At 47.8% G+C, this 26,492-nt stretch overlaps 1 protein-coding gene and 1 long non-coding RNA gene across 5 annotated transcripts; one reads left to right on the top strand and one right to left on the bottom strand.

The window, feature by feature from the left end:
* Window positions 1–6: 6 nt before the first annotated feature.
* LOC116661339 lies at window positions 7–2,246 on the bottom strand. Its single transcript, XR_004317221.1, has 3 exons — window positions 2,022–2,246; window positions 420–595; window positions 7–299 (listed from the first exon to the last, which is right to left on the bottom strand). It is a non-coding gene; the product is annotated as an uncharacterized LOC116661339 (long non-coding RNA).
* A 106-nt stretch (window positions 2,247–2,352) lies between these two features.
* LOC116661337 (GDP-fucose protein O-fucosyltransferase 2-like) lies at window positions 2,353–9,887 on the top strand. 4 transcript variants are annotated; one of them, XM_032473233.1, is made up of 5 exons: window positions 2,353–2,592; window positions 2,927–2,988; window positions 3,988–4,220; window positions 7,422–7,479; window positions 8,388–9,887. In XM_032473233.1, exons 1-4 carry the CDS (start codon window positions 2,509–2,511, stop codon window positions 7,436–7,438), a joined length of 396 nt encoding a protein of 131 aa, XP_032329124.1. In that variant the 5' UTR covers window positions 2,353–2,508; the 3' UTR covers window positions 7,439–7,479; window positions 8,388–9,887. The 4 variants fall into 4 exon arrangements, 2 of the variants coding, with proteins under 2 accessions (XP_032329124.1, XP_032329123.1); XM_032473232.1 differs by having other exon boundaries at window positions 2,353–2,598; XR_004317220.1 differs by lacking the exon at window positions 2,927–2,988 and adding an exon at window positions 6,356–6,522 and having other exon boundaries at window positions 2,399–2,592; window positions 7,350–7,479.
* The last annotated feature ends 16,605 nt before the right edge of the window (window positions 9,888–26,492 follow it).

The following is a 26,492-nucleotide window of genomic DNA, read 5'->3' as shown; positions in this document are numbered from 1 at the left end:
AAATGGAAATGAAATCTGTATCTTTTTCCTAAACTCCATGGCTTCCTTAACATCCCATTCCCCTTGGAATTTAGGGGTGTCCGGTATAAGAAATAAGAAACAGTTTGAGAAAATCCCGGCTCAGAATTACACAGCACAACCTCAGCTCAGAAGTATACAGCCATAAAAATGTTTAGAAGCAAAACTCCATAACTACTCTTAAAGAATTTTGCAAACCTGGGCCTGCCCAGATGTTTCCAAACTGGAAAGGTACTCCAATCAGTTGACCGGTACGGGAACCAGAGGCTGGTCAGCCTTTTCTGTAAAAGCCAGAGAGTAAATATTTTCAGTTTTGCAGATCATTTTGTTGTAACCATGCAGGTCTGCAATAAGAAAGCGAAGAGCACTGGGAGACACGAAACAAATGGGCATGCCCACACCCTCCCTTCCACTCAGGGCAGCTTCTCTGTGGTGGGGAGCTTTGCCACAATGACTTGTTTCTTTGTTTCCATTGGTTTCTTTGTTTCCACCTTACTGCTCAAACTCAGAACTTCAAGTGAGCCTGGTCCTTCAGCATCCATGCAGAAAGAAGGCTGAGCGGGGGTGGGGATCCCACCTGACAGAGAAGAGAGATGGCTTGTCACCATGACATGAGACAATCACACCTTCCGGGGTGAAAGGGAACAAAGATAAGGGAGGGGCACAGCAGTGGGACCCCTGGGTCACCTGCCAGGCTTGCTCTCCCTCCACGGCCACCCTGGGGGCCTGGGTGGTGTTGGAACTCAGCTACAGTGATTAGGCTGAGGGGACTCAGGATAAAGGACCCTCCGTCTCCACACCGGGTTCCAAACGCAGCCTCTCTAAGTCTACCCTCTGAATTTCTGGAACTCAGCTGGAAGAATACATGATCAGGCCAGACCCAGAGCCCAAGCCAAACACGACAAGGGTCACGTGGGGTTGTAACCCCGTGCTCAGCGGTCGGGGTCTCCTTGCAAATCTGCAGAAATCCCTGTTCTGCCTCATTCCTGGGAGAAACCCCACATCTCTTCCTGCTCTGTCTGTTCTTCTCTTGAGGCTATTGTCCTGGAGGGATGCAGAGTCCTTGAACCTGGCCCTCCAAACGTACATAAGCAGCCTGTTCAATAAAACAAATTATGCACTTTTTCACATTTGCCAGTTTTTTGATTCCAGAAAGGCTGCGGGACTCTTTCTCACTGTCTCCTGTGCCCCCACCACTTGGTGGCCCTCTCCTCATGGAAACACGATTTCCCACAACTGCACCCTGCCTCCCAGCTTGTCAGAGGGGAGTGACCCACAAAGACACAGGTGTTTGTGAGGATCCTGTCCCCCAGCAGAAAGCCTACTCCTGGAGCCACGGACAGGGATCTGGCCTCCTGAGCCGCTCAGCTCTAATTGAAAGCCTAAACTGGGGACCCCGAACATTGCTGACTGACTTTCTGAGTCACCTGGGCTGGAAGGGCCTGATTTTTCTTTCCAAGAATGGATGTAGCGCAGCCTCCATTTTCAGGGCTGACATTCATGACGTATCTAGTTCCCCCAAATGCACCCCAGGAAGGAAAGGCCCTTCCATCCCACTGGTTAGAAACCCAGCCCAGGGGAGTTCCGAAGCACTGCATTGCTGTCAGGTCCAGCATCCCTGCAGAGTGGCCCCTGCCCCTGAATGAGCCCCTTCCCTGGGCCTTCCCTGCCTCGACATGACCACACCCCAGGTGGTGCTGGGGAAGGCAGGGAGTGCAGTGAGGGGAGGGGGGAAGCAGAGCCCCTTGCTCTGGAGTGAGGAGACCACAGAGAAAGGCACACACCACCCCGACCCTATACCCCAAACTCTTAGCCCCGCCAACACAGGGGCCGCTCTGCGCCCTCTCACCGTGGCTCTCCTGTGAGACTGCACCCAACCCGACATCTGGCACCCAAGCCCTACCTCCCCTCTTATGACAGATCCCGTCTTCTTGGAAACTGCCTAGCAGCGCGTATTCAAGGCCGGCAGCGGGCCTGGCGGATCTGCACTTCAGGTGCCCTACCTGGCCAGCCGTGCGTGCCTGGGCTCAGTCCTCTATCTTGCCCACCGGTAGCCTGGGTCCACGTCCGGTGCAAGCGGAGGCCACGGAGCCCAGGCTGATCCCCACACACGGACAGGTGAGGGTGCCCCCGCCCCGCTGCCCCGCTGCCCCGCCCACTGGTGGCAGCAACGCCCCAGCCTCCGGCCGGCGCCACCTGCAGGTCAGGACTTCCGCGCGGCCCTGCCCTCCCCGGCCCCGCCCAGCTGTCCCATAAGCCTCCCCCCACCCCCGTCCTGGCTGCGCCCTGGCTCCCATTGGCTCCGCAAGTTCTGCCCTCGCACAACTAGACTCGGGAGGACGCACGACGCAAGCGCTAGGGGAGGGCCCCGCGGAGTTGCCATGGTTACAGGCGCCACGCTCTGCGCGGGCCGGCGTGCGCTTCTGGGGCGGGTAGCGGGCTCCGGAAGTGTGCAGCTGCCCGGGACCATGGCGGTGCTTGCTGCTGGGGATGGCGGCTTGCTCGGCCGGGCGACTAGTTCTGGCCTGGTCAGTCGGCGGCCGACATCCTGTCTGGGGCGGCGTCCCACAGACGGTAAACGTACGTCCGCGCCGTCGGCGGGGCCGGCGGACATGAACCGGGGTGGGATCGGGGTTGGGGCGGTGGCCGGGGAGGGCTGTGGTGCCGGGGAGCGTGTTGGGGCGGGGCGGGGCAGGGCTTGGGCACAGCCTCAAGCTTTCCTCCCCCTCAGGCCCTGGGGCTGGGGCCGCGAGTCTGGGTCGCCCTTGGTGGCCGCGGCCTCCCAGAACCCCCCGGGAAGGGCAGGCGGAGGACCCATCTTAGATGAAGCGGGGCCTTACCCGGGTTTTGAAGAGCCCCAGAATCAGATGTTGGAATGGGGTGGCTTATCAGCCTTGTTTATCTGCAGGGAAATTTCAGTTCCATCCAGATGTTGGTTCCTTCAGTCAACCTCAGGAAAAAGACACAAGGGTCAGTGCCGATAAGCAGTTATCTAGGGCTTGACTCAAAATAAACTATGCGGGGTGTAGGGATGGTAGATGGGACCCTCCCTCTTGAAGTTAGCAGTCTTCTGGGATTAGAGGCCCCAGTTGAGGATTACATCCTCATCTGCAGTAATGGAGCTTGTGAGAAACACACAGAGAAGGGAGGGGTGTGGTGGCGGTAACTCATTACAGAATCCAGGACCCTTGCCTGGCTCTTGTGTAGAAGAGTCTCGCCTTGGATAGGGCAACAGTTATCAAAGTGTATCCAAGGCCCCTGAGGTGCAAGACCATTTTCATAGAAACGCCGGGATGTCACCTGCCTTTTGCACACTCTTGCTCTCCCGAGTTCCTGCGGGGTTTTCCAGGGAAAACCTGGCCTGCGATATCACAAAACAGGGAATGCAGAGGCAGATAGGAGAATTCAGCTCTCACCAGTCCAAAAGAGATTTGCAGAAATTAAAATCACTGCTATTCTTCTCACTAATGATTTTTCTTTTGAAAAATAGAATTATATTTTGTTTAAGAGTATTAATGGTAACATACAGTAGATTGTTAATATTTTTAAGTGAATTCATACACTTTTTCTAACTTCTTATTTAACTTCTAACACAGGAAATAGTGATAGATTAAACTCACATAAATAGCAGCCTTTTGGAGTTCTCAGTAATTGTTAAGAGTGTATAGGGTTCTGTAGAACAAGAAGTTTGAGAGCCCCTGGAGAACGGGTGCTCAGATGCTAGTCGGGTGCTTAGTGGTGTTAGACGGATGCCAAGATGTCTTCCGCAACTGCTCCCGGACTTGAAGTAATTGGCCACATGGAGATGGGTGGGCAGTGCCTCCACTTTACAAACCAGAAGCTGCTGAATGTGTCTGGAGTCTAGGCCATGGGCTGTGCAGGGATTCCCGTTGTATCTGTTCTATCTAAGCCGGGATTCCTGTGCAGAGGCCTGGCCCTGAAGACCCGCTCTCCTTTGCTCCCTGCCAGGTACCTTCTGTGTGACTTCAACCCTCCAGAGGGCTTCAACCTCCGTAGGAACGTCTGCATCCACATTGCCTTCCTCCTGAAGACCCTGCTGAAGATGGAGGAGCCGGTACTGGTGCTATTCCCTTGGGGCCACCTCTACCACTGGCAGAGCCCCGATCCCTGGTCCGACTCCTTTGACCTCCCAAGTCTCAACAGAAACATCCCTGACATTGAGTACGAGCAGTTCATTGCAGGTGAGGTGGTGGTCATTTAACTGGGGCCAGGTGGTCTTTGTTCTGGTTCCGATCTGAACATCGGGCCATCTTACTTTGGGCTTGTCGGTCTGCTTAGGGGCCCTGCTCATGTTTCCTACACTGCAGGTGAATTTGGTTTTTCCATAGTTTTTTCGGGAAGTCAATTTGAAGTGTATGAGCTCTATGTCCCCTCCCCTCTGAAAACCCTGGCCTCCTGGTGAGATGCAGCGGTGACAAGGAGGCCACTGCCACAGAGGCCCTTGTCCCAGAAAGAGTCGCTCGCTGTGCAGTCAGGGCTGTTCTTACCTGTAGGAAAACACGATGTGTGTGTAGCATGGGCCACGTGCTGGAGAAGATATGTAACTGCCCATCCAGTATAATTTGGTCCTGCTCAAGCTACCCATTTTAAATTTTGTAAGAGGGAAGAGTTCAAGATTTTCTTTGAATAAAGGTATTTAGAGCTTATCAATTTTTTTTAAATTGAAATGTGATTGATTTACAATGTTTTGTTAGTTTCAGTTATACAGCTGTTTTGTTAGTTTCAGGTATGCAGCATAGTGATTCAGTTGTACATATACATAGTCTATTCTTTTTCAGGTTCTTTTCCATTATAGGTTGCAAGATACTGAATATTCTTCCCTGTGTTCTACAGTGAATCCTTGTCGTTTGTCTGTTTTACATATAGTAATTTGTATCTGTTAATCCCAAACTCCTAAGTTTGTTTTATAAGTCTGTGAGTCTGTTTTTTGTTTTATAGATAAGTCCATTTGTATCATTTTTTTAAAAATTCCACATATAAATGATATCATATGATACTTGTCTTTGTCTAACTTATTTCACTTAGTGAGATAATCTCCAGTTCCATCCATGTTGCTGTAAATGGCCTTATTTCCTTCTTTGTTATGACTGAGTAATATTCTGTTATATCTAAATACCACATCTTTATCCAGTCATCTGTCAGTGAATGTTTAGGTTGCTTCTATGTCTTGGCCATTGTAAACAGTGCTCCTGTGAAAATTGGGGTGCAGGTATCTTTTGGAATGAAGGTTCCCTCTGGATATATGCCCAGGAGTGGGATTGCTGGATTAGGTGATAAGCCTTTTTTTTTTTTTTTTTTTTTTGTCTTTTGAGGAATCTCCATACTGTTTTCCACAGTGGCTGCACCAAACTACATTCCCACCAACAATGTAGGAGGGTTTCCTTTTCTCCACAGCCTCTCCGGCATTTATGGTTTGTGGACTTTTGAATGATGGCCATTCTGACTGGTGTGAGATGATAACATTGTAGTTTTGAGTTGCATTTCTCTGATAATTGAACGATATTAAGCATTTTTTATATGCCTATTGGCCATCTGTGTGTCTTCATTGGAGAATTGCTTGTTTAGTTGTTCTGCCCATTTTTGGATTTGGTTGTTTATTTTTTTCTTATTAAGTTGTATGGACTATTTATATAGTCTAGAAATTAAGCCATGGTCAGTCTCATCTTTTGCAAATATTTTCTCCCATTCCATAGGTTGTCTTTTAGTTTTACTTATGGTTTCTATTGCTGTGCAAAAGTTTATAAGTTTAATTAGGTCTCATTTATTTATTTTGGCTTTTATTTCTGTTGCTTGGGTTGCTTAGATTGCCCTACGAAAACATTGCTGAGATGTATGTCAAATAATGTTTTGCCTATGTTTTCTTGTGAGAAGTTTATAGTGTCGTGTCTAATATTTAAGTCTTTAAGCCATTTTGAGTTTGTTTCTTTTTGGTTTTTTTGCGACTCTATTGTATGCTTTTGATTTGTGGTTACCTTATTCTTCAAATATATCAGCCCATTACTATATCTATTTCCTTTAGACTGATAATCACGTAGGCTCCAACACATCCTAAGAATAACGAAGAAAAAAAAGAAAGAAAAAAATCTACATTTTCTTGCTCCCCTCTCCCATTCCCAACTTTTTTTATTTTGATGTCCTTTTTCATTTTTACATCTTTATGTTTATTCTCTTGCAACTCGTTATTGCATTTCCAACTATGGTTTTCCTGTTTCTATAGCATCCTGCTTCCTTTCTGTTTAGAATAGAACCTTTTAATGTCTCTGTTAGGTTCAATATTGCTGAGTTATCTCACCTCCCCCTCCCCCCTTCCCCCCAGGCCTCTGAATCCTCAGTCCAGGGAAGCTAAACCATTCTAGCCTTCATCGGTTCTGGGAAAGCAATCTTCAGAGTGGGAAAAGACATTGAAAAATAATATTCTGTGAGTTGCATTCTACCCTTGCCCAGAGATGAGAAACATCTGAAGGTGGAGGAAAACAGTTGGAGGTGGGGAACACAAAGTCTTTTCTCTTTTTGCTACTGAAGAAATGATTGCTTTTGTAATTAGTGATGATGCCCTTTAAATTGGTGAGATCGAGATTCCACAGCTTCAGCGCCTGTGAATAACCAGCTGGGAGAAAGCTCTCTAGGGCCCCTGCAGTGGGAAAGGCAGCCCCTCTGAGCACCTGTTGTTCTGTATTCTTCCTGCCTCCACACGGGTTCCCTAGGCACCGTGCAGGACGATGCAGTTACCCAAGGTGGAGGACGGGGAGACCCCTGCTGTGTGGCGAGCCACAGAAGCCCACACTTGAAGGACAAAATGTAGAGTAGTGGGGCGGTCATAGGAACAGGGGATGGTTGAGACCCAGGATGGTGTCCTGGAGTCCAGCAGCCAAGGCTGGTGGGGCAGATGGGGCCCTGGGGCATGGGCAGTCCTTGAGGGATCTGAAGCAAAGATAGGAACCAAGAGACTGGATTCGTGTGGGGGTACGGCACCCCTTGGAGGCTGCGGGGCAGCTCAGTGGGCCCAGGGGGAGCGGGCACTTCCCCAAAGCTGGGTTGACAGGTCACAACCAACTCACTGGGGACCGAGAGGCACTGAGTCATTTTTAACTTTTTGTCCCTCTTCCTGGAAAAGAAACTGCTGCCTGTTAAATAGCCTGTGTCGTTAGTGAGAATTAAAGACATGAAGCAAGATTGCCTCAAAAGTCATCCATTGTGTAGTTGTTAATAAGGGTCAAATGAAAACTTGAATAGATGAAATGAAGCATTCATCAGAGGATTTGAAACTCCTTTAAAATAAAAATTCTTGCTGCCTTTGTTCTTCATTTCAGGGTTCACTTGGTGATAATAATCATAACCAAAGCAACAGCAAACCCTTACAGAACTCTGTCCTGCTGTTCCAGGAACGCTGTGTTCATGACAACCCAATGAGTTGGCACCACTATGAGTTCCACTTTAAAGGTAAGGACATTCATTAATCACACGGCTAATAAATGGCAGAGCTGGGACTTGAACCCGAGCTCTCTGGCCCCAGAGACCCCTCTCAGCCCCTTCACTGCAGCTCATCACTTGGCATGCCCGACACAGGCCAGCATTTACGAGCAGCGTGACCTTGGCCAAGGCTGCTTCACTGCTTGGTCTCTGATTCCTCATCTGTAGAATGGGGGTGTGGGCAGTGAACTCTGTGAGCTCAGTGGTCACTTCCTCCAGCTCTGCAATTCTACTGCTTTGAGTTAGTATAGTAAGTATCCGAGCCCCTACATGGCCCACACATGGGCTGGCGCTTTGCTAGGCCCTGGGTTACGGAGCAAAGTAAGATCCGCCTGCTCCTCCGAGGAGCCTGTGTCCCTCCACGGCAAACAGCTGCGAGGCCCAGGCTCCCTCGCTGGCGGTCGGGGGCTGGGCAGGAAAGTCTGATAAGAGAAGATGGAGGCAGAGCCCCTCCGGGAACAGTGGTGGCCACACAGCTCTCAGGAGCGAGAGCCTCTGTCCAGGCTGCTGAGAGGGGGATCCTCATGAGGCCAGTAGTCCCCCCAACCTAAGCCCTCAGGACAAAGATCCAGCCATCCCTGCAGTGTCACCATAGAGCCAGTCCATCCTCATCACTGTGCCTCTGTGCTCCTTTGTCCTGGGGCCTCTCTTCCCCCTACACCCAGAAGACTCTTCTCCCTCTCTTCTCTGAGTGCCCCCTCACTTCACCCGTGGTCCCTGCTTCCTGGGCCACCATCACTGGAGTTGACGCTTTGCACCTTCACAACCCCCGTTTGATCAGGAGCCTGGGTTGGCCTCCTTGTGCTCACTTTCCACCTTCAGATGATTGCTCCTCCCCTCGTGGGAGCACATGGAAAACCCAGATCCTTTCCTAGCAGTGCCTGCCACCCTGGCCTCCCTGCTCATCTGCCTCAGTCAGGAGCACCTGGACCACCAGCTCTGTATTGCCTCGCCTCCTACCATCAAGACGTCAAAGTTCATTCTCCTTCCACCACCCAGTATGGTCATTGTAGGGTCTTCTTCTCCGTCAGCCTGAGCCAGCCACCCCCCATTCACCCTACCCCCGGGCTCATACCCGGGCGTGTCTCCACCCCAGGTCCAGCCTCTCTCCTTTAAGTGCCCACCTCTAGCCGTCCAGCTTCTTCTCCACCAGCCTCCCTGGCCCTCCTTCACCCTCACTGGGGCATCATGCGCTGACTCCTCTGCTTTCCTGCCTGTCCACGTTCCTCTTACTTCCACTTCCCCACCTTCCAGCTCTGCATCCACAGTCAGCACTCTCTTTATGACAGACAAAACCCCCTTGAGCCTTGACCTTTTCAGTTCCTCACCAGGCCGACTTCCATCTCGGTTCACCCAGCTCTACTTGTTCTGAGCCTGCAGGCAGCAGGCTCTCCCAGCACAGATTTCCAAGACTACAAATCAATGCCCACCATGTTGCCGCTGCCAGGCAATCCTCCAGGATTTCTCTAGTGAGCACATTTCCCCACTTATCACTCAGTGGTGTCAACATTCTCTGCTCTCTGCACACCTCTAACCTTCCCTCTGTCTCTTCCCTGACTCCCAGCAGATGGCCTTGCCTCCTGCTTCAGAGAGAATGACATGTCACTGGAAAGGAACTCGCTCACCTGCAGCAAATCTGCTCACCTCACCTTTTATCTGTCCCTCTCCCACCTGGACTCTAGCTGTAGTTGTTCTTAATTCAGTGAGTTTAGTTGACATATATATACACAGTTAAAAGCATAGCACACTATCGGCTACCTTCTAGGGGTTACTTTTTCAATTTAACATGGAGTGTGTGATTCATCCACTTCATTGCATGTACCTGCAGTTCATTTGTTTTAACTGATCTTAAATGTTGTGTGTGTGAAAGTAACACAAGGCAAGGGTAAGCCAGGATTCAGGATGCTGGTTACTTCCTGTGAGAAGAGGCCAAGAGCAGGATAGGGAAAGAGGACACAGTATGTCACTGTCAATATTCCTGTTATGATGCTGGGTGATAGGTTCATAACTGTGTCTTATAATATTAATTTTAATACATAAATACCTCTGACAGGCACCTAAGATGAGAATGTGTCATGAACCAAGACATACAATGGGTAATATTACATCATTATTGTTATGTAATCTTGTTATATTATATATTAATCATAATCTTACATTATTTGTTATGGGTTATATATTATATAGATGCATGAATTATATATTATGTATATAAACACCTACATATGTATTATATACTATCTGCTAATAAATAAACAGAAGATAATATGCTAGTATATCTTCTATTATGTATTATTTAATAAATAATAACATACTCTATCCTGTTATATGACATGGAACATAATCTTTAATAAAATAAGAAATCTGTCAATATATATTGGTAATTAATAAAATTAAAAAAAACAGCCCGCAGCTTTTAACGCCGACACCGCTCCAGCTGTCACTGTGATTTCTCTTCCCTTTCATGGCCGAGGTCCTCACAGTGCTATCCGTTCCCCCTTTCATCTCCTTATCCTGAACCTTCCTCCTCCTCCCATCCCATGCTGCCTTCTGCCCCGTGGCCCCTCTAGTCACCAGCGGCCTCTGGGGCACTGATCTGCGGGCACGGTCTCAGGCCCCAGCTCACCTGCCTGTCCGCCGCCTCTGCCACCGCTGGTGGGGGCGGGGCGGGGGTCAGAGTGCACCCCTTGTCCTGGAAGAGAACACAGCACAGACTGTGACCAGCAGCAGGTGTGGCCGGGAACTGCAGGACTTGGGGGAGAGCCAGACTGTCTGCATCCAGACCTGGGGCACTTGGAGTGTGAAGAAGCCCCGTCCTCACTGCCCCTGAAGTGAGGAAAACACCCTCAGGTGAGTTAAAGTGCTTATGACCTAGGTCTGTTGGCTGGAAAGGACAAACGGGCCCCTAAGGGGAGGGTAGTTGATGTTCCAGGCCCCACCAAAGCCCTAAGGGCTGGCGGGGAACCAGGCTGGACGCTCCACTGGACCCAGTGCCCCCTCGGGGGTGGGGCCTTCGGGAACAAGCAGAAAGCCCTCGGTCTCTGGGGGGAATGGGGCAGTGTGGGAGCATCCCTGCAGCGAGTCAAGTGAAGTCAGGGCCTGTGGGATCCGTTTGTATGGCCACATCGAGCCTCAGCAGAAGCCACAGCAGGAGTGGATTCCTGTCTCTCCAGCTGTCATCCTCGTGTCTGAGTGCCAGGCTTCAGACCCGATCCCCTGGGGCGCTAGGACAGTTATAGACAGAGGCGGCTCGGGGAGGCCTCAAGAGGGCGGTACTGGCCTTCCTGCCAACACGATTACATGAAGATCAAACAATCCATCGATGGGAAGAAAATAAGAACCATGGTCACCTCTGGACCCCAAGCTTAGACGTGGTGCATGGGGGACATTTATCGACAATTCAGCGAGGTTCTGGCCAGAGCTAGAGGCCAGGGCAGCAAGCCGGGAGTGACACTGAGGAGCATCATTGTGCAGAGGCTGGACTGGGTGTCTGCAGGCTCCTCCCAGGAGAAGCCTCAGAGTTTGGGAGGTGGCTAACATGCTTCCTTCGTGTCACCAGCAAGTGGTGCCACCTGTGGAAAATCAGCTGTGATCCTGAGATGGGTCAGCCCTGGGTGATGTGATAAAGGCTCCTACAAGAGGGGGCGCCAGATGGACAGTGAACCAACCAACAGGCTGATGAGATTCCCACCTGTGTTTATCGTGCTTTCGTAACCAAGAATGAGGAGAGAGTTGAATGGCTCACCATGAATATTTTAACAACTTTAGAGAGTTCCATGTCTCACTGCATTTAAGTGTCACCTGGAAGAATTCAAGCAGTGTCTAGACCCAGGGGAGGCAAACGGCCTCTCGGTTCCTCTTCAACCTGGCAAACCCAGCAGCCCTCTATGGCCAGACCTTGGCAAGTGCCTTCCCTTGTTATAACAAAATCCTTCCCCCGCACGCCTGTGGTAAGCTTTTGTTTTTTTTAATTAATGGGAATGAAGGTACCTTACAGCCTCCACAGACTTTTCCTTAGGGCTTCTCTCCTTAGACCCGGGCCCCCCGCTGCCCTGGGTCCTGCACTGCAGAAGGTTCCCCTGGCCCTGACACTTCCTCTGGCCACGCCCTCCATCGGGTGGAGTCAGCAAGGCCAAGGGGACATGGTCATTGGCTCCATCCCATGCTCTAGAAACCCAGGACGCCGAATGCCCTGCCTCAGCAGCCCCTGACCCATTTCTAGTGCCTGCACCGGCTCTCCCCGGAGTTCAGATTCCCAGGACTCACAGAGAGGCCAAAGGGCAGCTGTTTGCATGGAGGTTATAGGCAGAGCCCGGACGTGAAATCTGAGTGTCCCCCTGTGCACATCCAAGGCCACTTATGGCAAGGGATGGACCCAGCATTGGGAAGAAAAGGGTCAGGCTAGTGATCAGAGTCTGGGAATCAGCTCTCCCCACACGCTCACTTTCTTTGCAGGACTCCCCTGAGTCTGGTAGTTCTAATTTTGAACCTGGCCTTCCCCCTTATAATGAATGTATATTTGTAAAGGCAGGACTTTAGAACCTACTGCACTTAAAATGTTTAGATATATAGAATGTGAGCTCCCAGGTATGCTCTGGCCCTGCACTTCCAAGGGTCCAGAGCATTTATGTTGGCTCTACTGAGACTGTAAGTGGCAAAGACCATCTCCAGAGAGGAGGGGCTCCTGCTTCACGGTCCGAAGTCAGGATCTTCTGAGCGGATAAAACAATGGACACTGAGACCCTCAATTGTAAATTGATTTAGAATAACGCCAAAGGTGTGTATGACGTGTGTGTGTGCACGCACGCACCTGGGGAATTGTGTGGTACATGACTGTGAGTGTGTGTGTGGCTGTGCGCGCACGCGCCTGGGGATGTGTGTGGTTGTGTGTATGCTATGTGTGTGTGTGGTACATGAGTCCATGTACGTGTGTGTGTAGGGAATGTATGTGGGCCAGAGTCAGTGCGTCTGCACGTGTGTTTGTGTGTATGTGCATGCATTAGTTTTAACAGTAGAAGCTGTCCTTTAGAATTATGAAGTAGTAAAATTTGTATGATGTCTTTTGCTGTATAATTCAAAATTAAAAAATCTTCAGTCACTAGAAATTTATTCCCCCCCGATTCTGACTTTATTTTTCCATATTGATATGTCTTCATTTTACTGATGAAGAAACTTAGCTTAGAGATGTTAACTGACTCAACCAAGGACATGGAGCTCGCGCACCCAGGGCCAGGACGCAGTCCAAGCCACGCTGCTCCAGAGGCCTGGAGCCCTACTCAAGATCACACGTTGCCTCTTGGCGGGGGAACAGATTCTGATGGGCTGTGGCCAGCGTGCAGGCTGCCCAAACTGGGGACACGGGAAGCCGGGCAGAGAGTACCAGACAGCAGAGAAGAGTGAAGCCCTGCTCAGAAATTAGATAGGTTCCTAGAGCTTGGATGAGTAAGGAGGCTCACTGCTCATCCTTGATCCCTTTGCTGGTGGCCAAAAGGGACCAAGGTCCACGAGAGCACTTCTGGGAGCTGCCTGCCAAAACCTGCAAAAGGACTGCTCAGGACTGGCTCTGCAGTAGGAGCAGAGGAAGGAAATGTCACCTCTTGGTGGACATTATTGGTGATGGCAGTAGGAGGCCTAGCAGCCTCGGTATAGTGGTGGCAGGACAGGGTCCTAGTGGATGATCGTTTTCACCTCTCTTAAAAATCATTGCTTCATATATTGTATCCATTTTGTGGTTTATTTTAGGGTGGTAAATATGGTCTCTGTTACTCCATATTAGCTGGATTGATTAATTTTTTTATTGTTAATTTTCTCTTCAATGATTTGGAAGCTATATTGCCTTTTAATGAAAATTCTCTCTAAATTTTTATAAATCATCTCTAAGTTCATAACTTTATATGTAATTGGACCAGTATTCCTATAACACTATCAAAACTGAAATAATCCTATTAGATCCTGTTCCTCAATAATGATAAATTTAGCATATTTTACCTCTCTGCTGTTCCAGATTGTGTGTGTGGTGTGTGTGTGTGTGTGTGTATGTGTCCTCCAGTTACTATGTTTAGACAGTTGCTTCCAGTTTGTTATATTAACAATGAAATATAGCTATAAACTTCTTGGATTTCATTGCTCACTACCACTATTTAATACCATGTCTTTCCCACTTTTGAGTTATTTACTTATCAGGATTTTCAAATCAACTGGACACATGATTGGCTAAGTTTTTTCGAGAAGTGGACTTGGAACACTTTCATGTCTATATGAAGCTTTATGTTCTCCTCCTCAACAACTCTCAGGGTTTTGTTGATGGCCCAAGCCTTGTTTTAAAATATGGCATTGTTTTTCATCACCAAAAAACCAAAAAAGTTTTCTTGATTTAAAGTGCTGTCTTTTTATGACTGGCTAGTCTTTTCTGGTGGATAGAGATTTACTTAACCTTCCCCTTCTTTTCGCCTTAACTCGGATTCATTGAGATGCATGTTTTTACCATTTCTCAGATGGGCTTCCGCTTTGACTTCCGCTTTAAACCATCACCCCACTCTTTTTCTCCATGCTTATTCCTGAAAAAGTGAGCTCTCTATCGGATTAAAGGTGGTTCCCGTCAGAGATGTGTGGCTCCCTGTCCAAAGGTCCAAATGAAGAGAAAAGGAAAGATTCCTGTTTCTGGTGGTTACATTTTGTCAGCTTAGAGATCTAGTTATCCGTGTGGCTGCGGTGGAATCTGCAATATCTTGGCTCAGAGTTTCCTTTTTCTGGCTTACTAGGGGAGCCGCAATAGCTGGGGTCATGGCGCTGCGGCTGTTGTCAGGATCCCGGGACTGAGGCAGCCCCTCTCCCCCCTTGTTATTTTGATCTTGCAAACTTGGTCCCAGCTATGCGAACCCTGCATCTGGCGGCCAGGATTGCCCCCCACGTGACGTGTCCCCAGTTCCTCGGCGTCCCTCACTGCTATCAGCTAGCTCCAGTAAGGGTGCGAGCTGGCTTCCACTGCGGTCTTTCCTCCTTCCTCTCCAGGCAGGCCTGTCCTTTCCCACTAGTTGTCCCTATACTTTCTCTCCTGTGCTACATAAGCTGAAGGAATTCCTCAGGGTTTCCAGCAGGTAGATGGCGCTCTTCTATGTTTGGACCACTTCAGTGCTTGTAGTGGAAATTTAGGAGGTGAAAAGGAAGAGCTTGGGGGTTCTCCGTATCTAGGGGCTCCCTATCCAGCAGATTCAACTAACTGTGGTTTGAAAATATTCGTGAAAAAACAGTTTCAAAAAGCAACACTTGAATTTGCCATTCATTGACAACTACTTACATAGCATTCATGTTGTATTAGATACAGTGAGTAATCCAGAGATGATTTGAAGTAAACAGGAGGACACAGCAAAAGAGAATGTGACAACGAATGTGTGTGTATATTCATGTATAACTGAAAAATTGTGCTGTAAGCTGGAATTTGATGCAACATTGTAAAATGACTATAACTCAATAAAAAATGTTTGTAAATATATAAGTACATGGGAGGGTGCACATAAGTTCCATGCAAGTCCTATGCCATTTTATACAAGAGGCGTCAGCATCCATGGATGTTGACTTCAGGGGGGAGTCCTGAAACCAGTGCCCCATGGTTACCAAGGGATGAATAGAAGTCCAGGCTCCTTATCCCAGCCTGTCAGGTCCCCATGTGGTCTGAAACCTACCTGTACCACACTTCCCTTGTCACTCTTCTCCAGCCCTGGCAGACTGTCCTTTGATTTTTGAACAGGCCACACTCACTGTGCTTCATATCTGGCCCCTAGAAATACCCGTTACTTTCTGAGCATGGCTCTGCTTTCACAAAAAGGGCTGCATTGTCACTAGAGAAGACAGTATGGAATTTCCTTTAAAAACTGAAAATAGACTTAACTCATGATCCAGCCTTCCCACTCCCAGGCATATGTCAGAAGAAAACTCTAATTCAAAAAGTCACATGCACCTCAATGCTCACAGCAGCACTATTTATAATAGCCAGGACATGGCAAAAACGCAAATGTCCATCGACAGCTGACTAGATAAAGATGTAGTAGTATATTTATACAAAGGAATACTACTCAACCATTAAGAAGAACAAAATAATGTCATTTGCAGCAACATAGATGGATGTAGAGATAGTCATTCTAAGTGAAGTAAGCCAGAAAAAGAGAAAAATGCCATATAACATCACTTATATGTGGAATCGAAAAAAAGACACAAATGAACTTAACTACAAAAGAGAAACAGACCCACAGACATAGAGAAACAAACCTACGGTTACCAGGGAGAGAAGGGGATGGGAAGGGATAAATATGGTAATTGGAAAAATGTCCCTCTTGGAGAGTTATGGAAATGTTAGCTATCTTGATTGCGATGATGGTTTTCTGGGTGTAGACATCTATCAAATTCATCAAATAGTACATGTGAAATATGTGTAATTTACTATACAGGAATCATACCACAATAAATGTGCTTGTAAAAAAAAAAAAAAAAACAAGAAAATATTGGCGGCATTGTGTCCTACGTTTTTATGTGTCTTTAGTGAGTGGGTCTTCAATTTTCCAGTCTGCCATATTTTCTGAACCAGAAGTGCCCACCTTCCCTTTTCTTTGATAAACTGTCAGTGGGTGGCATTTATTCCCGTGACTTCAACTGCTCTCTGTCCACTGATTAACTGTCAAATCTTTTCCAGCAAGGACATTTCATTTCAGTCCCAGAAATATACTTATAATTGACAAGTAGACATTCCCACTTGATTAGCCCATATAAATCTCAAGCTTTGTGTGTTTGAATTTACACTCGCTCAGAACTAGGTTTACTTCTTCAAACAATGGCATCACTATCCCATCTGTTTTCCGTGACATACATTTGGGAGTTTTCCTTTACTTTTCCACTCCCTCACCCCCGTCAGTACTACATTTCTATTCCTTAATGTCCCCCAACTAAGTCCCTGCTCCTCGCTCCCCACTGCATTAATTCACACCCCTTGCTAGTCTCCCCAGTGCTGTTCTTTAGAGTGAACAATCCACTTTGCTCACTTTTAATGGCTAATCTGTGTCACTCTCCTCCTTAAAACCCCAAAGAATTCCCTGCTGCGTATGTGAGGAAGTCCACGCTCCCTGATTTAACGTCACACCTAGTTGCTGCTATTTTTAGCCTCAGCTTCCGTTAGTTCCCCACAGCCTCTAGCCTCACTGACCTTCCTTCCCTAAGTGCAAAGTGCTCTTAGACACGACCAGACCTCTGCACGAGACACGCAAGCTGCTGAGAATCCCGTCCCCACCACGCACCCTCCTGGTCTAGAGATTTGCTGGAATCCTTCAGATGTCAGTGCAGAAAGCATTTCCTCTCTGACACCTTCCCTACCTTCTAGAACCCTGCCCCAGGCAGTGCAAGAGCCCCTCTGAACATACAGTATACATGATGCCAAGTGACTCTTACCACATTGTTTTGAAAACCTATTTAAATTTGTCTCTTCCACGACACACTGTGATCTCCTTGAGGGATGGGGGGCTGTGTGGTATTTGTCTAGACAGCTAATGTCTGGCACAGACCCCGGGCCATTGGAAACAGTCTGCTGACTCATCAAGAAGAATTGTCGTCTTTGCGACGTAAGAAAGACTACATGATTTCTGATCTTACACCATCCGGCAAGGGTCCAAATAATGTCACATAGAACTACACAGGCAAAATATGTGTCTTCTTTTCCTCTTTGTGAGCCCGAGATCATAGGCATCCTGGAACGTAGGTGTCACTCTAAGCTGTCTGTCCCCTAGGCTGTCACGTCCAAATTCAACATATTTTTTAGAAGTTGTAGGGATACGTGTACATCACCCCGTCTTAGAGCAAACGGCGCTTCAGCCTGACCCAGTTTAATGTCCATATGAAAATTATAAATCTTCCCAACTGAAGCCTGAGGAAACATTTCCCTTCTCTCCTTGCAGTCTGTCTGCCATCTGCATCCCACATCCCCACTGCTCATCTGCGTCAGACCACCTTCCAACTAGAAACATTTTCGGTGGGACACTTGGATGAGAACTAATTACAGCAGTAATGAAAATGGTCCCATGAACGTAGGCTCTGCACAACAAGGATGCTTTGACCGGAGGCGTCAGCCGTGGCCTGCAGGGTCTGTTCACGTTTTCTGCCTGGCTTCAATGCAGACGTTGTGCAGAAAATCAAGCCTGCAGTTAAAGTCATAGAAGGCCCAAGAAATCCAGAATACTAGAGTGAGATTAATCTCCTTGGGAATATTTTTGAAAACCATCCACTAATAGGAAGAAAAGCTTTAAGAGGTTGGTTTCAGAGCAGATGTTATCCAACTGCAGGTAAGTCAGCTTTGTCATTGCTGCTCGCTAGTTGGCTTTCTGCTGCTTTTAACACGCTGCTGTTTAGAGAAGTGGCCTGAGTCGGCCCTAAGTGCAGAAAGGTGAGCTGGGCCTGGCGACAGCCAATCTCTTCTGCTGTGTAGTAAACCGCTGAGTAGGACGGGTTGGCCCAGGGCTTCCTCTGACTCTCCCTCAGTTATAAACTCTCTGAAGGGAAAATGGAGTAAAAAATTATTAATTCAGTATGGTATTGTCAAAGTACAAAAATAATTGTCTTTGGAGGGGAGGGTATAGTTCATGGGGTAGAGTACGTGCTGGGTTCAATTCCCAGTACCTCAATGTAAAACAATAATAAGAAAAATTCTTTTTTAAAAAAAGAAAAAGAACAAAGAAGAAAAGAGATCTCAAACAATCCAACTTTAAAAGGAAAAAAATTTATACATACTAATCAGCTCGGTCTTTTGCTAGATTAGGGGTTTGGGATTAACAGATATACACTACTATGAATAAAATAAATAACCAACTCCCAGGTCCTTAATAACCTAGTTCAAACTGAATCATTTCTCTTTTTTCCCCTAAGCAACACATGGAAGCTTCTGAAATTCTCAACTTATAAAAGAATTCATTTAAAGGAGGTTTGAAAGTTACTGCTTAAAGCATTTATTTGAGATTCCGTGAATATAGGTCTAGTAAGATAGGTAGGCAATAAATCAGTAAGCAAATAAATATTTTATGTACTGCCAAGTACCAATAATTGCCACAAAGAAACCTAAAACATATTAGGAGAGAAAATGTTTGAAGAGGAAATATGTGCGTGCTATTTTAAATAATGTGATCAGATAAGTCCTCTCTGAGGGTAAAATAATCTGAACAAAGTCCTGAATGAAGCAAAAGAATAAGCCACATAGGTAACAGACAAGAAAAGCCTCTCAGGCCGGGAGAAGTGTAAGTACGAGACTTGGAGTTACAAACACAGCTCTCCTGGTGGGGACCATCTGGGCGGGGAAGATGGGCTGGAGCAGAACGGTGAGAACTGAGGTTGCAGAGACGGGTGAGGGACCGGATCACACAGGGCCTTGGTAGGGACTCCGGATATCCTTCTGAATACAATGGAAAATCACGAGAGTATTTTGCAAAGTGGAACAAATTGATCTGATTCATACTTTAATAAGACCGCTGTGGGTAACATATGGGGAATAAGCAATGGAAGCAGGGCAAGGTAACCTGATGGGAAGCCAGTGAGATGAGTGCTGCAGAACTGGAGAGAGACACCGAGGTTGGGCTGGGATGATGGCGGGAGACGGGCTGAAATGGGGAAACGATTTGACAGTAACGGTCACAGTCCTTAATGCTCGAGTTGCTCACAGACACAGAGTGTTTCAGGGTGATGGGTAAGTGATATTTGGGGCTGAGCCACAGTTTTTGTGCAGAGACCTGACAGGAGAATAAAGTGGGGACGTTGACGTCGGTAAGAAGGGCTGGTGGGTGTTTAATTCCCCCTAGAGCCGCATCTCTGTTTCTCTGTAGATAAAGTCAGCAGAGCAGGGATGGGTGTTCCTACTTCTGCAGAGAATATCGTGTCTTCCTCATCGACAAATTCGAGAGGCCGACCTGCCCATCCAATTGCAACATCTTGAATCTGCTTCTATCCAGGAGGAGATTTCCAACTAAGATGCCAATCAAAAATTCCCATGTCCAGAGTTAGAGCTGTGTGCCTTTGGGATGATCTCAGAGATGCCTCCACAGAGGCTCGGTGTGCTCTCTCTCCCTCAGAGCACACAGTTCTCTTCAGTCCGCTGGGTCTCAGCAGAGAAGATTTCACAAATAGCCCCTCTCAGGCCCTGGGGACCAACCTCCCTCTTCACAGAGTTCTGAAAATGAGCACGAGTTCCGGGCAAAGGGCCTTCTCCAGGGCTCCATCTGGCAGATTACATGAGGACAGTGTACAAAAGAGTGGGAGGGTTGATGGTATAAATGGATTTTAATTTTTGTTCTGAATCTGATTGTGTCCTTCCGCTTTGTTAAGGAAGTGTTCTTAGGCCAGACATGATTCTCCTTTTTTCTTTCTATTTGATCATCCAAGAGGTTTAGGTAGGGTATTTGTTTTAGGGTAAGAATCTTTAAAAAAAAAAAAAAAGCAAATAGCGTCTTGTTAGCCATTTGGACAAGTAAATTCTCCCAGCAGTATTGAACCCCCTTGTTCCTCGAGGGGGTCTCCAAAGGTATACATTTTCCAAATCTGACTCAAAACTAATGAGCCTTTTCTTTTTTTAAGCACTTCACCATGGACAAAATTTGTCACTAAAGAAGGTGAGAAAAGAGCAGGTCCCCATCATCCAGAGTCCCTCCCAAAGGGCCCACAGAAGTAAAGAGGAGATGAACGAGAGAAACGGTTTATTTATACACACGCAGGAGCCAACCAGAAAAGTAACTACCATGTTAAATGGTGAACGTTAAAGGTTTTTATCAACCTAACTTAATAGGGCAAAGGGAGAGGAGAGAATTGGCTTCCATGACAGGTTTCTTCTCCTTCTATTGAATCTCAGGTATCTTCAGCCTAAAATGCTTTGTATTAACCATGGGTTCCATCTGACTTCCATTCCTCGAAATTTGTTCTTCTTTTTCAAGATTCACTCATGTATTCTGAGCCCCTGGATTTTCCACGTGAATTTTAGATTGATTGTCAATTCCTGCAAAACACCACCTGGGATTTGGGTAGGCATTCTTTGAATCCTTAGATCTATTCGTGGACTATTGTCATCTTAGTAGAATGAAGCCTTCTGCTGCATGAATATGGGATTATTCTCTGTGAATGTAGGTCTTAATTTCTCTCAACAGAATCTCTCATCTATTGTAGTCTTCAGTGTCCAAGTCTGGTACTTCTTCCTCACCTCTTTTGGATGCTGATTCAGAAGAGACACGACCTCCTGGAGAACCTCGGCTGCCACGGAGCTGACATGGAACTGCATCCTGAGAAGACTTTAAATTCTTTTTAAAATAGGATAAGTGTATTTTAATTACTCCATAGATGAGTAATGAATGGGTCACATTAAGATAGGATTTTAATCCTTTTAGAATTAGTAGAGTAATACAGACACAGTAGGAAAAATTGAAATATTGCCTAAAAGAAAAGAGATTTGTAACTCCCACCCACAGAGGTGACTGTCTTGAATGATTTGGTGCTTATGCTTCAGTCTCTGTGTCTCTCAGTGTGTCTCTCTCCATCTCTGTCTCTCACACACTCACCATTAGATCAATTTACATCTGTATTGATTTCACACATATGTGGTCTTGCAGATGGGACCCTGGATGCAGACAGTGGGTCTGCATACTTCCACCCTGAGGCCTCCCTTGTCATTGGGTAGAGACCAGGCACCCACTTTTCCAACTGCACAGCATTCATTCATCCACATGAACCAGAACGAATGGATCCCATCCCCTCTCCATCAACAATAGTGTTGCTTTAATTCAGACTGTTTCAACCAGTGCTGTGATGATCACCCTTGAAAAGGCATCTTTGAACTGATGTGTAAGGATTTTAGTGGGATGAACTGTAAGGATCAGAACTTCTGGGGAAGAGCGGCGTCTGTGGCCCTTTGATGCGTCCTGCACCCTCTTGTCCTGAAGAGGAGCGTCCCTTCTCTCTTCCCTCCGGGGCATCTGCTGGAGCCTCTGCCTGCTTATATTGTCACCAGGGCTGGTTGTCACCTGACTAAAGACCCGCCAGTGTGATGGTGACCGGTGCTCTCGGCAGTGTTTCCGTCTGCCTGTGTTCTCACCTGAGAGGTCAAGCATCTCTAACACACACTGACCACCTGCATTGCCTCTCATTGGAACTGCCCATGCCTGTTCTGTTTCTGTTTAGAACACTGCGTTTCGAAAGGATTTTGGACTACAGGGATAGGAAACCTTTCTCCAACCTTGGGTTATGAGGAATGTATTTTCCAGGTTGTGGTTTGTCTTTCAAGCAGGTTTTCTGGGCTTTTGCTAATTTTTTGATTTGTTTGATTTTGTTTTTGCCACAGGAAGAGCTAAGCATCTCCCTTATGTCTTCTGGCTGTGGTGTCACAGGGGGAACAGCAGTGTCTACCCTGAGATTATGCTCAGAGTTACTAAAAGGGCTTCATTTTGTACATCACATCTTTAATCCCCCTGGATATACCCTTAAAATGATAAAAATGCTGTTTCAAGTGAAAACAAAACAAAAAAAAATCACCAGCCCCAGCTTAAAACATGTGGGCAGGGACCACAAAAACGTTTTTTAAAGTTTCATTGACAGGGAACACCCAGGAGAGGTAAAGACACGCAGAGAGAAAGAGGACTTGTGGTTGTAAGGGGCTGGGTGAGGAGGGAGGGGAGTGCGCGCTCTGGATCCAAGGTTTCACTTTGAGGAAAGAAATAGTGTGAAACTAGATGATAGTGATGGTCGCAGAACATTGTGAATGCCCCTAATGCTCCTGAATTGCGCAATTTAAAGGGGAAAAGTCTATATTTTATTAATGAAACTCTAAAAAGAAAAATAAAGGATGCCATAAATGATGTGAAACACACAAAGGAAACTAAAGAAAACCAAACAAAAACATCTCCAGTGGAAGGGACGTCAAGTTTGGGAGGGGGAGGGGGAGGGGACTGATGGTGGGATTTTGGAGAACATTTTGGAGAAGAAGGTGTGGGTGGGTGCAGAGGGGCTTTGCCCCAGGCGGTGGTGATGCCTGAACTGGTTCTCCGTTGCCCAGCAGTCCAGCTGCAGATGCAGGTTCAGGAGGAGCTGCAGGAGCGGCAGGAGGGAGCTCGGGGTCTCCTGCTGGATCCAGATCGTCCTTTTTTTGGTCTCTGACATCTTCCCCTGCCCCTGCCTCCTCTGTAACTATTGGATGTGGAGAGAGTTTTAAGTCTTGTGGAAGAGCTCATGCTGTGTGAGAGGAAAAATTTACCCACCTGCCTCCCTTTCCATGTGCCTCTTCAAGGACAGAAACCTTCCCAGAGCTTTCCAGACAGCTCCCACCCAGAAAGTGCCCACAGGATGTGTTCTGTGACTGAATTATTCCAGACAGGTGGTCTGAGGCCATTCTTTGCTCTGGTCCCAACAGTAGCCTCTGGGGACACCTCCCTGTGTGGCCCAGCCCTCACCCCTCCCTCACCTACACACATGCACCAGCCCTACATTTCTGACCTTTGGGCTCTGCTTCGGCGGCCCCTTATCCTCCACCTGACTTGCAGCGAGGTTGGCACGGTGCTCCGGGTCAGAGCCGGGTGTGCTGAGCTGCCCGTCAGCCCCGGACAGGTCCCTGGGGGGAGCCCTGGGTGATGTCTGTGTCGGAGGCCTGCACCACTGAATTGTGGGCCATGGTGGTGGGGACCCCTCCATATCCAGACTCACCTGGAGCCTGCGCTGGCCCTCAGAAGAGTGGCACAACAGCCCTTCCCTTGGGGAGGGGGCGTTGGTGTTCTTATTCATCAGCTTCTGTTCAATATGTGGTATCTGGTTCTGCAATGACAGTGACAAGCAGCTGACCTGGCCTGGAAGTCTCAGAGCCCTGCCCGGCCAGGAACACTCCTGATTCTGTCCACTCGACCCTCTGCTGCCAGATCAGACTGGGACCTTGTTCAGCTCAGACACCCGGGAGGGAAAAGACATACCCAGAATGCATGGGCTCCACCTGGGGCAGCAGGACCTTTCCCCAGCTCTCCACATCCCAGCCAGCCAGCTTTGACCTGGGCTGTGGATGTGACCGGCCCCCCAGGCCTCTGACCTGCTCTTGCTTGAGGCAGAAACCCATCCCCAACATGACTGCTCCACCTTCACCAGCCGGGACGGGGCCGTGGGGCTACCTGGGTGGGATCTGAGTGGTGGCCCGGCCTGGGCGGGCCTGCCCTGGGCCTCCCTGTGTTTCCTTTGGGTCTCTCTGGCCAAAAGGCCAGAGGCGCCTTGGGTGAGACCTGACCCAGCGCCGGCAGCGTTGGTACAGCCCCTCGGTGCCGGCTTTCCAGGGGCTGCGGCCTCGGGATATTGGGATGCAGCAGAACATGCCTCTGTCTCCAACCAAGTGAGCTGAGTAGGGACTTCTCTACAGAGGGGGAGCCTGGTGACTTCGGTTCCAAATTCTGTTGGGCTCTATTACCAGAGAAGTGAGGTCACTTCCTGGGGTCCACTTACCCAAGCTTCCTCCTGACACAAAGTTCCCCAAGGGCCTTTCTGTGCTGCCAATCTCTCATTTCTCACTCAATGCCATGTCCACACACAGTGACACCAACTCAGCCCCCCCATAGCCCTGGGGAGGCTTGGATGCAGCCAGGGCCGCAGCTCTGAGGACACAGATGGGTTCAGACCTGGCTAACCCCACTTAGCAGTGCTATCACCCTGGACAAGCCACGTGCCTCTCAGGGTCTCCCCAATCCCCCATCAGCACAGTGGGGATCATTCTGGCCCCTGCTTCCTAGAGAAGCCATCCTGTCTCTAGACCTAGAATCACCTACTGCATCGGTCACCCCCATGGGCTGGCATCACAGGGAGCTCATGCACAGACTCAGCAAAGGAAGGACCCCACAGAGGGCTGGCGGAGCGCAGAGCACATGCCACACAGGCCTGGTTCTGCCCTGAGGTCTAGAGAAAGTCACTTTCCTTGCTGCTTCCTTCCCAGCTCCCAGTCTTGGGACTGAAATTAAATACAACTCTGACGTCGTCCGCTCTGGCGTACAACCTCCTAGGTCATTCTGTCATGTTGACATACAGGCCCAGTGTCCCATCTCGGCCTCTGGGGTGGGCTGCCCCACAATGGCTTCCTATTTTTTGCCTTCTGTTCCCACGCCCTTGTGTGATCCCCACACCCTCCCCTGGAAGGTGGATGGACTTTGAGACCAGGTTCTGACATGCAGAATGACTTGTGAAAATGTGCGTGAGATCCACTCATTACCAGCTCCAGTGTTCCTTCTCTCTGGCTCTGGCTCTCAGTGCCTCTCTCTCTGTCTTGTCTCCCTCTCTGTTTCTCTGTCTCCCCTGCTTCTCTGTGTTTCAGTCTGTCTGTCCTTTTCCTGTATGTATGTGTGTATATATTTATGTGTATATGTGTGTATATATGTGTGTGTATTTTTCAGGCCCAGGGCAGGTCACTTCTGAAAATCCCTTGATGACATATTGATTATTTTGAATTCATGTTACTGAAGAAAAATGATCTTTGAAAATTGTGCAAGCACTTTGGTGGGATCTTCTCTAAGGATCAGCACTGCTAGGGAAAGGATGCACCTATGGCACTTTGATGTATCCTGCACCTTGTTCTGCTGGAGAGGAGCGTCCATTTGCTCTTCCCTCCAGGGGTCCTCCTGGGGCCTCTACCTGCTCACGTTGTCACCAGGGCTGGTTGTCACCAGGCTAAAGACCTGCCAGTGTGATGGTGGCCAATGCAGTCTCTGCAGTCTGTCCATCTGCCTATGTCCTCACCTTACAGGTCGAGCATCTCTAGCACACACCGGCCACCTGCACTGCCTGTCGTTGAAACTGCCTGTGTGTGTTTTGTTTCTGTTCAGAACACTGGGCTTCAAGAGGTTTTTGGACCACAGGGATGTGAAGCTTTTCTCCGACCTTGGGTCATGAGGAAAGCTTTTTCCAGGCTGTGGTTTGTCTTTCCAGCTGTCTTTCTTGGCCTTTGTTTTCTGCTTTGGTTTGGTTTTAATTTGCCACAAGAAGAGCTAAGCATCTCCCTTTTGGCTCTGGTTTCACACTTAGAACAGCAGTGCCTACCACGAGATTATGTGCAGAGTTACTAAAAGGGCTTCATTTGGTACGTCTCATCTTTAATCCATCTGGATTTTTCTTTCAAAATACAAAAATGTTAATTCACGTGAAAAGAAACAAACAAAAAATTCACCCGTCCCTACGTAAGATATGTGGGCAGAGAGAGAAAAAAAAGCCACCTTTTATATGATTTCATTGTTAGGGAACCTCCAGGATAGGTAAAGACATAGAGAGAGAAAGGGGATTAGGGCTTGTCATGGGCTGTGGGAGCTAGGATGTGGGGTGCGCTTTGTATACAAGCTTTTAGTTTGAGGAAGGCAATTGTCTAAACCAGTGGTGTTGGTCTCACAGCATTGTGAATGCAATTAATGCTCCTTGACATTGCACAATTTAAAACGGGAAAAGGCTAAACTTTATTCTTATAAACTTAAAACCAAAATAGGATATAGTTTAATAGAAAAGAAAAAAATCTGACTCCATAGAAGATCTGTCCTTTTGGCTTTAGCCCTGTGCCCTCTTTTCTAGGCTTAAACTTACTAGCTCCGCACATTTTGTAAAACAATGTTGCCTTTAGCCTGAAATACAGGACAGCCTATTTTCAAGGCTTTGGTCTTTAAGGATATTAACACTTTTGCACTTATATAAAGACAGCAAGTTGCAGAATAGAAAATAACTTTTGCTTTTTTAGAGGTTTTACAGAGGCCCTATGACCTGGTCTACGTAGACAGCTGCAGACCAAGATAATGGCAGACTAATATCTTGGAGAACCATCTTCCCCAAGTCAGACTTCAGGCTCCTTTTCTAGTAAATATGGGAGGGGCTGTGGTTGGTTGTTGCAAACTTCTTGGTGTCGGATTTCTTTGTCCTTTGAATCCTTTGCAGCTGTCCACGTGAGTCAGATCATGGTGTTCCTGTAACACCTGCAACAA

Source organism: Camelus ferus, chromosome 34 (assembly GCF_009834535.1).
Source record: "Camelus ferus isolate YT-003-E chromosome 34, BCGSAC_Cfer_1.0, whole genome shotgun sequence".
Classification (NCBI taxonomy): Eukaryota; Metazoa; Chordata; class Mammalia; order Artiodactyla; family Camelidae; genus Camelus; species Camelus ferus.
The sequence above is the reverse complement of the archived record's forward strand: the minus strand, read 5'-3'. Positions and strand labels throughout refer to the sequence as shown.